This window comes from Neofelis nebulosa, chromosome 7, assembly GCF_028018385.1.
Source record: "Neofelis nebulosa isolate mNeoNeb1 chromosome 7, mNeoNeb1.pri, whole genome shotgun sequence".
NCBI classification, from domain to species: Eukaryota; Metazoa; Chordata; class Mammalia; order Carnivora; family Felidae; genus Neofelis; species Neofelis nebulosa.
The window spans coordinates 101,104,155-101,117,738 of record NC_080788.1 but is presented as its reverse complement, the minus strand read 5'-3'; the positions used below and the strand labels follow the sequence as shown (position 1 = coordinate 101,117,738).

At 38.9% G+C, this 13,584-nt stretch overlaps 1 protein-coding gene across 5 annotated transcripts in view; it reads left to right on the top strand.

The window, feature by feature from the left end:
* Positions 1-13,584, top strand: part of TXNDC16 (thioredoxin domain containing 16) — a 136,784-nt gene that overhangs the window by 103,182 nt on the left and 20,018 nt on the right. For 4 of the 5 annotated variants that reach the window (XM_058739056.1, XM_058739054.1, XM_058739055.1 and 1 more), the window contains one exon: positions 10,636-10,826. The exons of the other annotated variant lie outside the window; for it this stretch is intronic. In XM_058739056.1, coding sequence (XP_058595039.1) covers positions 10,636-10,826 — 191 coding nt within the window. The remainder of the gene's footprint in view (positions 1-10,635; positions 10,827-13,584) is intronic. 5 annotated transcript variants of the gene reach the window in all.

The following is a 13,584-nucleotide window of genomic DNA, read 5'->3' as shown; positions in this document are numbered from 1 at the left end:
CCCAGTCCCCAGCAACCACTTTTCTTCTGTTTCTGTGAGTTTGACTTTTTTAGACTTTTCACGTAGAAGTATTTGTCTTTCTATGTCTGCCTTATTTCACTTGGTGGAATGCCCTGAGTCCATCCATGTTGTAGCAAATGGCAGGATTTTCTTCTTTTTCATGGCTGAATAATATTCCATATTTATCCATTCATTTGTTGACAGACACTTAGGTTGTTTCTGTATCTTGGCTGTTGCAAATAATGCTGCAATAAGCATGGGAATGCATGTATTTCTTCACTGTCTTGTTTTTATATCCTTTGGCTACATACCCAGAAGTAGAATTGCTAGGTCATATGGTAGTTCTATTTTCAATTTTTTGAGGAACCTCCTCTGTTTTCAACAGTGGTTGCACCAATATACATTCCTACCACCAGTTCTTGAAGGTTCCCTTTTGTTCACATCCTCAACAATACTTGTTATCGTTTGTCTTTTTGATACCAGCCATATTAACAGGTTTGAGGTGATATCTCATTGTGGTTTTGGTTTGAATTTCCTTAATATTACTCATCTTGAACATCTTTTCATGTACCTTTTGGCCATCTTTATGTCTTCTTTGTAAAAATGTCTATTCAGTTCCTCTGCCCATTTTTAATTGGATTATTGGTATTTTTGCTGTTATGTGAGTTCTTCCCTCATTTAGATATTCACCCCTTACCACATATGTGATTTGCAAATATTTTCTCTCATTCCAAAGTTTACCTTTTATTTTAGTTGATGGTTTCCTTTGTCTATAGAAGATTTTGAGAACGAGAGAGTGGGGGAAAGAGAGAGAGAGAGAGAGGGAGAGAGAGAGAGAGAGAGTGAGTCTTAAGCAGGCTCCATGCTCAGCACAAAGCCTGACTTGGCACTCAATCCCTTGACCCTGGGATCATGACCTGAGCCCAAATCAGGTGTCAGAAGCTCAATCGACTGAGCCATCCAGGTACCCATATGCAGAAGCTTTTTAATTGGATGTAGTCCCACTTATTTATTTTACTTTTGTTGCCTTTGCTTTCATGTCATGCAGATTTTGAGACGTAGTAATTTTTCTCATTTTTAAAGTAATTTGGGTCCCTGCATGTCTCAACGGGCTAAGTGTCTGGCTTTGGTTCAAGTCATGATCTCATGGTTTGTGAGACTGAGCTTGGCATTGAGCTCTGTGCTGACAGTGTGGAGTCTACTTGGAATTCTCTCTCTTTCTGCCCCTATCTCATTTGTGCGCTCTCTCTCTAAAAATAAACAAACTTAAAAAAAAATTAATTGATGCCCATTGAGGAAAATTTGGCAAATACAGAAAAATAAACATTGTGATACTTTGGCATTTTTCTTCCTGTTTTCTATATTTTTATTTATTTTTAGAGGGAAAGAGTGTGAGTGTACATTTAATGTCTGTGAACACAGTTCACATATCTATACACTATCCATTGTTCAAATGCATTAGATGAAAAGTTCATTTTTAATTTATTTGAAAAATTAGAAGAATGAGGGAGTGTACATTTTTTTCTATGAAGAGTTCACTGACAGTCTACTGCTTAAGACAAATTTCCCCCAGGGTAATTATCTTTGTAGGTATCTCACAGTAAAACACTCTTTTCCATAATGTGGAATGTGATGTTTCAGGAAAGCTGGGCATCTTAAAAAAATTTTTTTTTTAATTTTTTTAATGTTTGAGAGAGAGAGAGAAACAGAGTGCCTCGGGAGAGGGGCAGAGAGAGAGGGAGACAGAAAAACTGAAGCAGTTTCCAGGCTCTGAGCTGTCAGCACAGTATCTGATGTGGGGCTTGAACTCTTGGACCGTGAGATCATGACCTGAGCTCAAGTCAGACACTCAACCAACTGAGCCACCCAGGCGCCCCTAAAAAAAATGTTTTTAATATGAAATTCATTTTTAAATTGGTTTCCATACAACACCCAGTGCTCATCCCAACAGGTGCCCTCCTCAATGCCCATCACCCTCTTTCCCCTCCCTCCCACCACCTATCAACCCTCAGTTTATTCTGTTTTTAAGAGTCTCTTATGGTTTGGCTCCCTCCCTAACTTTTTTTTTTCCCGTTCCCATCCTCCATGATCTTTTAAGTTTCTCAGGATCCACATAAGAGTGAAAACATATGGTATCTGTCTTTCTCTGTATGACTTATTTCACTTAGCAAAACACTCTCCAGTTCCATCCACATTGCTACAGAAGGCCATATTTCATTCTTTCTCATTGCCATGTAGTACTCCATTGTATATATAAACCATAATTTCTTTATCCATTCATTAGTTGATGGATATTTAGGTTCTTTCCATAATTTGGCTATTGTTGAGAGTGCTGCTATAAACATTGGTGTACAAGTGCCCCTGTACATCAGCACTCCTTTATCCCTTGGATAAATACCTACTAGTGCAATTGCTGGGTCATAGGGTAGATCTATTTTTAATTTTTTGAGAAAACTCCACACTGTTTTCCAGAGCAGCTGCACCAGTTTGCATTCCCACCAACAGTGCAAGAGGTTCCCGTTTCTCCACATCCTCTCCAGCATCTTTAGTCTCCTGATTTGTTCATTTTGGCCACTCTGACTGGCATGAGGTGGTATCTCCATGTGGTTTTGATTTGTATTTCCCTGATGAGGAGTGATGTTGAGCATCTATTCTTGTGCCTGTTGGCCATCTGGATGTCTTCTTTAGAGAAGTGTCTATTCATGTCTTCTGCCCCTTCACTGTATTATTTGTTTTTCGGGTGTGGAGTTTGGTGAGTTCTTTATAGATTTTGGATACTAGCCTTTATCTGATGTGTCATTTGCAAATATCTTTTCCCATTCTGTCCATTGCCTTTTAGTTTTGGTGATTGTTTCCTTTGCAATGCAGAAACTTTTTATCTTGATGAGGTCCCTATAGTTCATTTTTGCTTTTACTTCTCTTCCCTTTGGGGATGTGTCAAGTAAGAAATTGATGCAGCTGAGGTCAGAGAGGTTCCTTCCTGCTTTCTCCTCTAGGGTTTTGATGGTTTCCTGTCTCACATTCATGTCCTTTCTCCATTTTGAGTTTATTTTTGTGAATGGTATAAGAAAGTGGACTAGTTTCATTCTTCATGTTGCTGTCCAGTTCTCCCAGCACCATTTGTTACAGAGACTGTCTTTTCTATTGGATATTCTTTCCTGCTTTGTCAAAGATTAGTTGGCTACACTTTTGTGGGTCCAATTCTGGGTTCTCTATTCTATTCCATTGGTCTATGTGTCTGTTTTTGTGCTAATACCATGCTGTCTTGATGATTACAGCTTTGTAGTAGAGGCTAAAGTCTGGGATTGTGATGCCTCCTGCTTTGGTCTTCTTCTTCAATATTATTTTGGCTATTTGGGGTCTTTTGTGGTTCCATACAAAATTTAGGATTGCTTGTTCTAGCTTCGAGAAGAATGCTGGTACAATTTTGATTCGGATTGCATTGAATGTGTAGATTGCTTTGTGTAGATTGTATTGACATTTTAACAATACTTATTCTTCCAATCCATGAGCATGGAATGTTTTTCCATTTCTTTGTGTCTTCTTCAATTTCTTTCATAAGCTTTCTATAGTTTTCAGCATACTGATTTTTACATCTTTGGTTAGGTTTATTCCTAGGTATTTTATGATTCTTGGTGAAATTGTGAATGGGATCAGTTTCTTTATTTGTCTTTCTGTTGCTTCATTATTAGTGTATAAGAATGCAACTGATTTCTGTACATTGATTTTGTATCCTGCAACTTTGCTGAATTCATGTATCAGTTCTAGCAGACTTTTGGTGGAGTCTGTTGGGTTTTCCATGTATAATATCATGTCATCTGCAACAAGTGAAAACCTGACTTCATCTTTGCCAATTTTGATGCCTTTGATTTCCTTTTGTTGTCTGATTGCTGATGCTAGAACTTCCAACACTATGTTAAACAATAGCGGTGAGAGTGGACATCCCTGTCGTGTTCCTGATCTCAAAGGAACGCTCTCAGTTTTTCCCCATTGAGGATGATGTTAGCTGTGGGCTTTTCATAAATGGCTTTTATGATGTTTAAGTATGTTTCTTCTATCCCGACTTTCTCAAGTGTTTTTTTTTTTTTTTTTTAATGTTTATTTATTTTTGAGAGAGACAGAGACAGAATGTGAGTGGGTTAGGGGCAGAGAGAGAGGGAGACACAGAAGCAGAAGCAGGCTCCAGGCTCTGGGTTGTCAGCACAGAGCCCGACGTGGGGCTCGAACTCACGAGCTGTGAGATCATGACCTGAGCCGAAGTCGGACGCTCAACCAACTGAGCCACCCAGGCGCCCCTCAAGTGTTTTTATTAAGAACGGATGCTGAATTTTGTCAAATGCTTTTTCTTCATCGATTGACAGGATCATATGGTTCTTTTCTTTTATTAATGTGATGTATCACATTGATTGATTTGCATATGTTGAACCACCCTGCAGCCTGGGAATGAATCCCCCTTGATCATGGTGAATAATTCTTTTTATATGCTGTTGAATTCGATTTGCTAGTATCTTGTTGAGAATTTTTGCATCCATATTCATCAGGGTTATTGGCCTGTAGTTCTACTTTTTCGCTGGGTCTCTGTCTGGTTTGGGAATCAAAGTAATGCTGGCTACATAGAATGAGTCTGGAAGTTTTCCTTCCCTTTCTATTTTTTGGAACAGCTTGAGAAGGATAGGTATTATCTCTGCTTTAAATGTCTGGTAGAATTCCCCTGGGTAGCCATCTGGTCCTGGACTCTTATTTGTTGGGAGATTTTGATAACTGATTGAATTTCTTTGCTGGTTATGGGTCTGTTCAAGTTTTCTATTTCTTTCTGTTTGAGGTTTGGAAGTGTGTGGCTGTTTAGGAATTTGTCCATTTCTTCCAGGTTGTCCAGTTTGTTGGCATATAATTTTTCATAGTATTCCCTGATAATTGCTGTATTTCTGAGGGATTCGTTGTAATAATTCCATTTTCATTCATGATTTTATCTATTTGGGTCATCTCCCTTTTCTTTTTGAGAAGCCTGGCTAGAGGTTTATCAATTTTATTTTTTCAAAAAACCAACTCTTGGTTTTGTTGATCTGCTCTACAGTTTTTTTTTTAGATTCTATATCGTTTATTTCTGCTCTGATCTTTATTATTTCTTTTCTTCTGCTGGGTTTGGGGTGTCCTTGCTGTACTGCTTCTATTTCCTTTATTTTTTTAATTTTTTTCCAGTATATGAAATTCATTGTCAAATTGGTTTCCATACAACACCCAATGCTCATCCCAAAAGGTGCCCTCCTCAATACCCATCACCCACCCTCCCCTCCCTCCCACCCCCCATCAACCCTCAGTTTGTTCTCAGTTTTTAAGAGTCTCTTATGCTTTGGCTCTCTCCCACTCTAACCTCTTTTTTTTTTTCTTCCTTCCCCTCCCCCATGGATTTCTGTTAAGTTTCTCAGGATCCACATAAGAGTGAAAACATATGGTATCTGTCTTTCTCTGTATGGCTTATTTCACTTAGCATCACACTCTCCAGTTCCATCCACGTTGCTACAAAGGGCCATATTTCGTTCTTTCTCATTGCCATGTAGTACTCCATTGTGTATATATACCACAATTTCTTTATCCATTAATCAGTTGATGGACATTTAGGCTCTTTCCATAATTTGGCTATTGTTGAGAGTGCTGCTATAAACATTGGGGTACAAGTGCCCCTATGCATCAGTACTCCTGTATCCCTTGGGTAAATTCCTAGCAGTGCTATTGCTGGGTCATAGGGTAGGTCTATTTTTAATTTTCTGAGGAACCTCCACACTGCTTTCCAGAGCGGCTGCACCAGTTTGCATTCCCACCAACAGTGCAAGAGGGTTCCTGTTTCTCCACCTCCTCTCCAGCATCTATAGTCTCCTGATTTGTCCATTTTGGCCACTCTGACTGGTGTGAGGTGATATCTGAGTGTGTTTTTGATTTGTATTTCCCTGATGAGGAGCGACGTTGAGCATCTTTTCATGTGCCTGTTGGCCATCCGCATGTCTTCTTTAGAGAAGTGTCTATTCATGTTTTCTGCCCATTTCTTAACTGGATTATTTGTTTTTCAGGTGTGGAGTTTGGTGAGCTCTTTATAGATTTTGGATACTAGCCCTTTGTCCGATATGTCGTTTGCAAATATCTTTTCCCATTCCGTTGGTTGCCTTTTAGTTTTGTTGATTGTTTCTTTTGCTGTGCAGAAGCTTTTTATCTTCATGAGGTCCCAATAGTTCATTTTTGCTTTTAATTCCCTTGCCTTTGGGGATGTGTCAAGTAAGAAATTACTACGACTGAGGTCAGAGAGGTCTTTTTCTGCTTTCTCCTATAGGGTTTTGATGGTTCCCTGTCTCACATTCAGGTCTTTTATCCATTTTGAGTTTATTTTTGTGAATGGTGTGAGAAAGTGGTCTAGTTTCAGTCTTCTGCATGTTGCTGTCCAGTTCTCCAATATTCATCAGGGATATTGGCCTGTAGTTCTCTTTTTTTACTGGGTCTCTGTCTGGTTTAGGAATCAAAGTAATACTAGCTTCATAGAATGAGTCTGGAAGTTTTCCTTCCCTTTCTATTTCTTGGAATACCTTGAGAAGGATAGGTATTATCTCTGCTTTAAACGTCTGGTAGAACTCCCCTGGGAAGCCATCTGGTCCTGGACTCTTATTTGTTGGGAGATTTTTGATAACCGATTCAATTTCTTTGCTGGTTATGGTTCTGTTCAAGCTTTCTATTTCCTCCTGATTGAGTTTTGGAAGAGTGTGGGTGTTTAGGAATTTGTCCATTTCTTCCAGGTTGTCCAATTCGTTGGCATATAATTTTTCATAGTATTCCCTGATAATTGTTTGTATCTCTGAGGGATTGGTTGTAACAATTCCATTTTCATTCATGATTTTATCTATTTGGGTCATCTCCCTTTTCTTTTTGAGAAGCCTGGCTAGAGGTTTGTCAATTTTATTTTTTCAAAAAACCAATTCTTGGTTTCGTTGATCTGCTCTACAGTTTTTTTAGATTCTATATTGTTTATTTCTGCTCTGATCTCTATTATTTCTCTTCTTTTGCTGGGTTTGGGGTGTCTTTGCTGTTCTGCTTCTGTTTCCTTTATGTGTGCTGTTAGATTTTGTATTTGGGATTTTTCTTGTTTCTTGAGATAGGCCTGGATTACAATGTATTTTCCTCTCAGGACTGCCTTCGTTGCATCCCAAAGCGTTTGGATTGTTGTATTTTCATTTTCATTTGTTTCCATATATTGTTTAATTTCTTCTCTAATTGCGTGGTGGACCCATTCATTCCTTAGTAGTGTGTTCTTTAACCTCCAAGCTTTTGGAGATTTTTCAGACTTTTTTCCTGTGGCGATTTCAAGTTTCATGGCATTGTGGCCTGAACGTGTGCATGGTATGATCTCAATTCTTGTATACTTATGAAGGGCTGTTTTGTGACCCAGTATGTAATCTATCTTGGAGACTGTTCCATGTGCACTCGAGAAGAAAGTATATTCTATTGCTTTGGGATGCAGAGTTCTAAATACATCTGTCAAGTCCATCTGATCCAATGTATTATTCAGGGCCCTTGTTTCTTTATTGATCCTGTGTCTAGATGATCTGTGCATAGTTGTAAGTGGGGTATTAAAATCCCCTGCAATTACCACATTCTTATCAATAAGGTTGTTTATATTTGTGATGAATTGTTTTATATATTTGGGGTCTCCCATATTTGGCACATAGACATTTATAATTGTTAGCTTTTCCTGATGGATAGATCCTGTAATTATTATATAATGCCCTTCTTCATCTCTTGTTACAGCCTTTAATTTAAAATCTAGTTTGTCTGATATAAGTATGGCTACTCCAGCTTTCTTTTGACTTCCAGTAGCATGATAGATAGTTCTCCATCCCCTCACTTTCAATTTGAAGGTGTCCTCAGGTCTAAAGTGAGTCTCTTGTAGACAGCAAATAGATGGGTCTTGTTTTTTTATCCATTCTGATACCCTGTGTCTTTTGGTTGGAGCATTGAGTCCATTTACATTCAGTGTTATTATTGAAAGATATGGATTTAGAGTCATTGTGGTGTCTGTAGGTTTCATGCTTGTAGTGATGTCTCTGATACTTTGTGGTCCTTGTAACATTTCACTCACAGAGTCCCCCTTAGGATCTCTTGTAGGGCTGGTTTAGTGGTGATGAATTCCTTCAGTTTTTGTTTGGGAAGACCTTTATCTCTCCTTCTCTTCTGAATGACAGACTTGCTGGATAAAGGATTCTCAGCTGCATATTTTTTGTTCATTACATTGAAGATTTCCTGGCCTGCCAAGTTTCAGTAGGTAGGGCTGCCACTAGTCTTATAGGTCTTCCTTTATAAGTTAGAGCCTGTTTACCCTTAGCTGCTTTCAGAATTTTCTCTTTATCCTTGTATTTTTCCAGTTTCACTGATACATAGTGCAGAAGATCGATTCAAGTTACATCTGAAGGGAGTTCTCTGTGACTTTTGGATTTCAGTGCCTTTTTCCTTCCCCAGATCAGGGAAGTTCTCAGCTATGATTTGTTCAAGTATACCTTCATCCTCTTTCTCTCTTCTTCTGGAATTCCTATGATACAGATATTGTTCTGTTTGATTGCATTACTTAGTTCTCTAATGCTCCCCTCATACTCCTGGATTTTTTTTTAATCTTTCTCTCAGCTTCCTCTTTTAGCATAATTTTATCTTCTAATTCACCTATTCTCTCCTCTGCCTCTTCAGTCCGTGTTATGGCCACCTCCATTTATTTTGCACCTCATTTATAACATTTTTTAATATCTCATGACTATTTCTTAGTCCCTTGATATCTGTAGCAATAGATCTCTTCTGTCCTCTATGTTTTTTCCAACCCAGTGATTAATTTTATGACTATTATTCTAAATTCTTGTTCTATTATATTGCTTAAATCAGTTTTGATCAATTCGTTAGCTGTTGCTACTTCCTGGAGTTTCTTTAGAGGATAATTCTTCTGTTTCATCATTTTGGGTAGTCCATGCAGTAGCTCCAAACTGCAGGGCACTTCCCCTGTGCTGTAGGGAGTAACTTGTGTTGGTTGGCAGGGCCACAGTCAGACCTGATGTCTGCCCCCAGCCCACCACTGGGGCCACAGTCACACTGGTATGAACCTTATCTTCCCCTCTCCCAAGGTCAGGACTCACTGCAGAGTGGTGTGGCCCCTGCCTGGGCTACTTGCACACTGCCAGGCTTGTGGTGCTGCTTCGATGGGATCTGGCCAAGGGCATATTAGCCGGGGTGGATCCACAAGGTGCACAGGGGCAGGAGGGGCAGGCTTACCTAGCTTTGCAATGGGTGGCCCCCTGCAGGAGGAGCCCTGCAGCTCCGGGAGGGAGGCAGACCCGTCAGAGGGATGGATGCACAGAAGCACAGCGTTGGGTGTTTGCGTGGTGCAAGCAAGTTTGGTGACAGGAACTGGTTCCCTTTGGAATTTCTGCTGGGGGATGGGAGAGGGAAATGGTGTTTGCCTCTGCCTTTGTTCCCTGCCCAGCTGAGCTCTGTCTTCCAGGGCTCAACAACTCTCTCTCCCAGCATCCTCTTGCCCTCCCTGCTCTCGGAGAGCAGAGCTGTTGACTATTAACATTCCAGAAATTAAGTCCCTTTGGCTATCAGAACTCACACAGTCCGGCCCCTCTACTTTTGTGAGCCGGACTTTGGGAGCTCTGCCTTGTCGCATGGGCTCCCCCTCCAGTGCCCTGACTCCTTCCTACCAGTCCTTGTAGCATGCACCGCCTCTCCACCCTTCCTACCTTCTTCTATGGGCCTCTTGTCTACGCTTGGCTCCGGAGAGTCTGTTCTGCTAGTCTGGCAGTTTTCTGGCTTATTTAGGCAGATGTGGGTTGGAATCTAAGCGATCAGGATGAGGTGAGCCCAGCCTCCTCCTACGCCACCATCTTCCATGCTTCAGCCCCTAAAAAAATTGTTTAATGTTTATTTATTTTTGAGAGAGAGATAAAGACAGAGTGCAAGCGGGGGAGGGGCAGAGAGCAAGGGAGACATAGAATCTGAAGCAGGCTCCAGGTTCTGAGCTATCAGCACAGAGCCCGACACGGGACTCCAACCCATGAACTGCGAGATCAGGACCTGAGCTGAAGCTGGACACTTACCTGACTGAGCCTCCCAGGTGCCCCAGGAAAGCTGGGTATCTTAAAAGTTATGGTTTCCATGTTTGTTCATAATTTTAAAAAGTATTTTTAATTTTAAATTTACCCCTTTCTCTTTTTATCTGAGGAAAAACAATTTTATTTGTAGTATTTATTATAAGTATCTTATTTTATAGTTAGTAACCGTTTAATTTTTGAGTTGACATGTGATCAGACACTTAGCTCAACTTTGGGAGGAACCTACTGATTATATCAAACCTAAATTGACAAATCTTTGAACTATGACTGGCTTTCATGAAAATATCACTGTCTTTTTTTTCTCCTGAGAGAAACACAGTGCCCATTTCTTTAAGAATCTGACTACTAATAACATAATTATAGACCTCTTAGTTTTTAGGGCATATTTTTATAAACTTAATGATGTGATACTATATTTAAAGTTTAATGTTATACAAACTATTATTTTCATAATTTTATTATAGAAAGAAATACTAACATATTCAATTGCTCCCTTTTGTAGAAAGAATACTCCTGCGGGAAGAGGAATCCTACAGACATACTTTAATGCTCTGCCTCCCCTTCCTCTTATTGTTGTGGTGAATCTGCATTCAGGTGGCCAGGTATTTGCATTTCCTTCAGAACAGGCAATCACTGAACAAAACCTTTTACTGTGGCTTAAGAAGTTAGAAGCAGGACTTGAGAGTCCTATCAGTAAGTTTTCTGTTTTAATACACAAAGTTCTATATTTTCATAGATTTTTAAAGTTATATTATAACTAATGAATGCTAAAATTAATTGAATTGTAATGTTTATAAGTATCCTAAATATTAATATGTTGATAGAACTATCCATGGGACAGTATTTTGGGGGGTATTTATTACTCCCATAAATTACTACCATTAAGTTTAATGATAGTAACTAACATTTATTAAATGCTTAGTGATTCACATGTGTTATCTCATGAATTCTCCTAAGAGTCATAGGAAGTATTATTACTCTAGAAGAGTAAGATAACTAGTTTAAAGTCACATAATTAACCAGTAAATGAGGAAGCTTAGATTCCAACCAGCATCTCCTTTAGTCCAGAGCCAGAATTTGGAACCACAAGAAAATAGATCTGGGTTGAGAATTTACTTATTTATTTTTATTTTTATTTAATTTATTTTTTTTATTTTACATCCAAGTTAGGTAGCATATAGTGCAACAATGATTTCAGGAGTAGATTCCTTAATGCTTCTTACCCATTTAGCCCATCTCCCCTCCCACAACCCCTCCAGCAACCCTCTGTTTGTTCCCCATATTTATAAGTCTCTTATGTTTTGTTCTCCTCCCTGTTTTTATATTATTTTTGCTTTCCTTCCCTTATGTTCATCTGTTTTGTATCTTAAAGTCCTCATATGAGTGAAGTCATATGATATTTGTCTTTCTCTAATTTAGCTTAGCATAATACCCTCTAGTTCCATCCATGTAGCTGCAAATGGCAAGGTTTCATTCTTTTTGATTGCTGAGTAATACTCCATTGTGTACACACACACACACACACACACACACACACACACACACACACACCATCTTCTGTATCCATTCATCCATAGATGGACCTTTGGGCTCTTTCCATACTTTGGCTATTGTTGATAGTGCTCCTATAAACACTGGGGTACAAGTGCCCCTGTGCATCAGCACTCCTGTATCCCTTGGATAAATACCTAGTAGTGCAATTGCTGGATCGTAGGGTAGTTCTGTTTTTAGCTTTTTGAAGAGCCTCCATACTGTTTTCTAGAATGGCTGCACCAGTTTGCATTCCCACCAGCAGTGCAAAAGAGATCCTTTTTCTCTGCATCCTCACCAACATCTGTTGTTGCATCAGTTGTTAATGTTAGCCATTCTGACAGGTGTGAGGTGGTATCTCATTATGATTTTGATTTGTATTTCCCTGATGATGAGTGATGTGGAGCATTATTTCATGTGTTGGTTGGCCATCTGGATGTCTTCTGAAACAGGAAGAAATAGAAAATTTGAACAGACCCATAACCAGTAAAGAAATTGAATTAGTAATCAAAACTTTCCCTAAAAACCAGAGTCCAGGGCCAGATTAAATTTCCAAAAATTTAAGGAAGAGTTAATACCTATTCTCTAGAAGCTGTTCCAAAAAATAGAAATGGAAGGAAAACTTCCAAACTCTTTCTATGAAGCCAGCATTACCTTGATGCCAAAAGCAGACAAAGACCCCACTAAAAAGGAGAACTATAGACCAACTTTCCTGATGAACATGGATGCAAAAATCTTCAACAAGTTATTAGCCAACCGGATCCAACAACACATTAAAAAAATTATTCCCCACAACCAAGTGATTTATATCTGGGATGCAGGGCTGGTTCAATATCCACAAAACAATCAATATGATTCATCATATCAATAAAAGAAAGGACAAGAACCACATGATCCTCTCAATGGATGCAGAGAAAGCATTTGACAAAATACAGCATCCTTTCTTGATAAAAACTCTTAAGAAAGTATGTATAGTAGGATCATACCTCGAGATCATAAAAGCTATGTATGAAAGACCCAATGCTAATATCATCCTTAGTGGGGAAAAACAGAGAGCCTTCCCCCAAGGTCAGTAACAAGACAGGGATGTCCACTCTCACCACTGTTATTCAACATATTTTTGGAAGTCTTAGCCTCAGCAATCAAACAACACAAATAAAAGACATCCAGATCGTCCAGGAGGAGGTCAAACTTTCACTCTTCACAGACAACATGATACTCTGTATGGAAAATCCAACAAAACATTCCACTAAAAACCTGCTAGAACTGATCCAAAATATCCCTAGCATTTTTCACAAAGCTAGAACAAACAATCCTAAAATTTGTATGGAACCAGAAAAGATGCAAAATAGCCAAATCAATCTTAAAAAAGAAAAGCAAACCTGAAGGCATCACAATTCCAGACTTTATGTTACAAAGATGTAGTGATCAAGACAGTATGGTACTGGCATAAAAACAGACACATAGATCAATAGAATAGAATAAAATGCCCAGAAATGGACTCACAAGTATATGGTCAACTATCTGACAAAGCAGGAAGGAATATCCATTGGAAAAAAGACAGCCTCTTCATCAAATGGTGTTGGGAAAACTAGATAGCAACATGCAAAAAAAAGAAACTGTACCAGTTTTTTATACCATACACAAAAATAAATTCAAAATGGATGAAAGACCTAAATATGAGACAGGAAACCCTCAAAAATCCTAGAGGAGAACACAGCCTCTTTGTGACATCAGTCATAGCAACTTCTTACTAGAGACATCTCCAGAGGCAAGGAAAACAAAAATAAAAGTGAACTATTGGGACTTCATCAAGATAAAAATCTGCACAGGGAAAGAAACAATGGGCAATACTAAAAAGTAGCCTACAGAATGGAGAAAATACTTGCAACATACATATCTGATAATGTGTTAGTTTCCA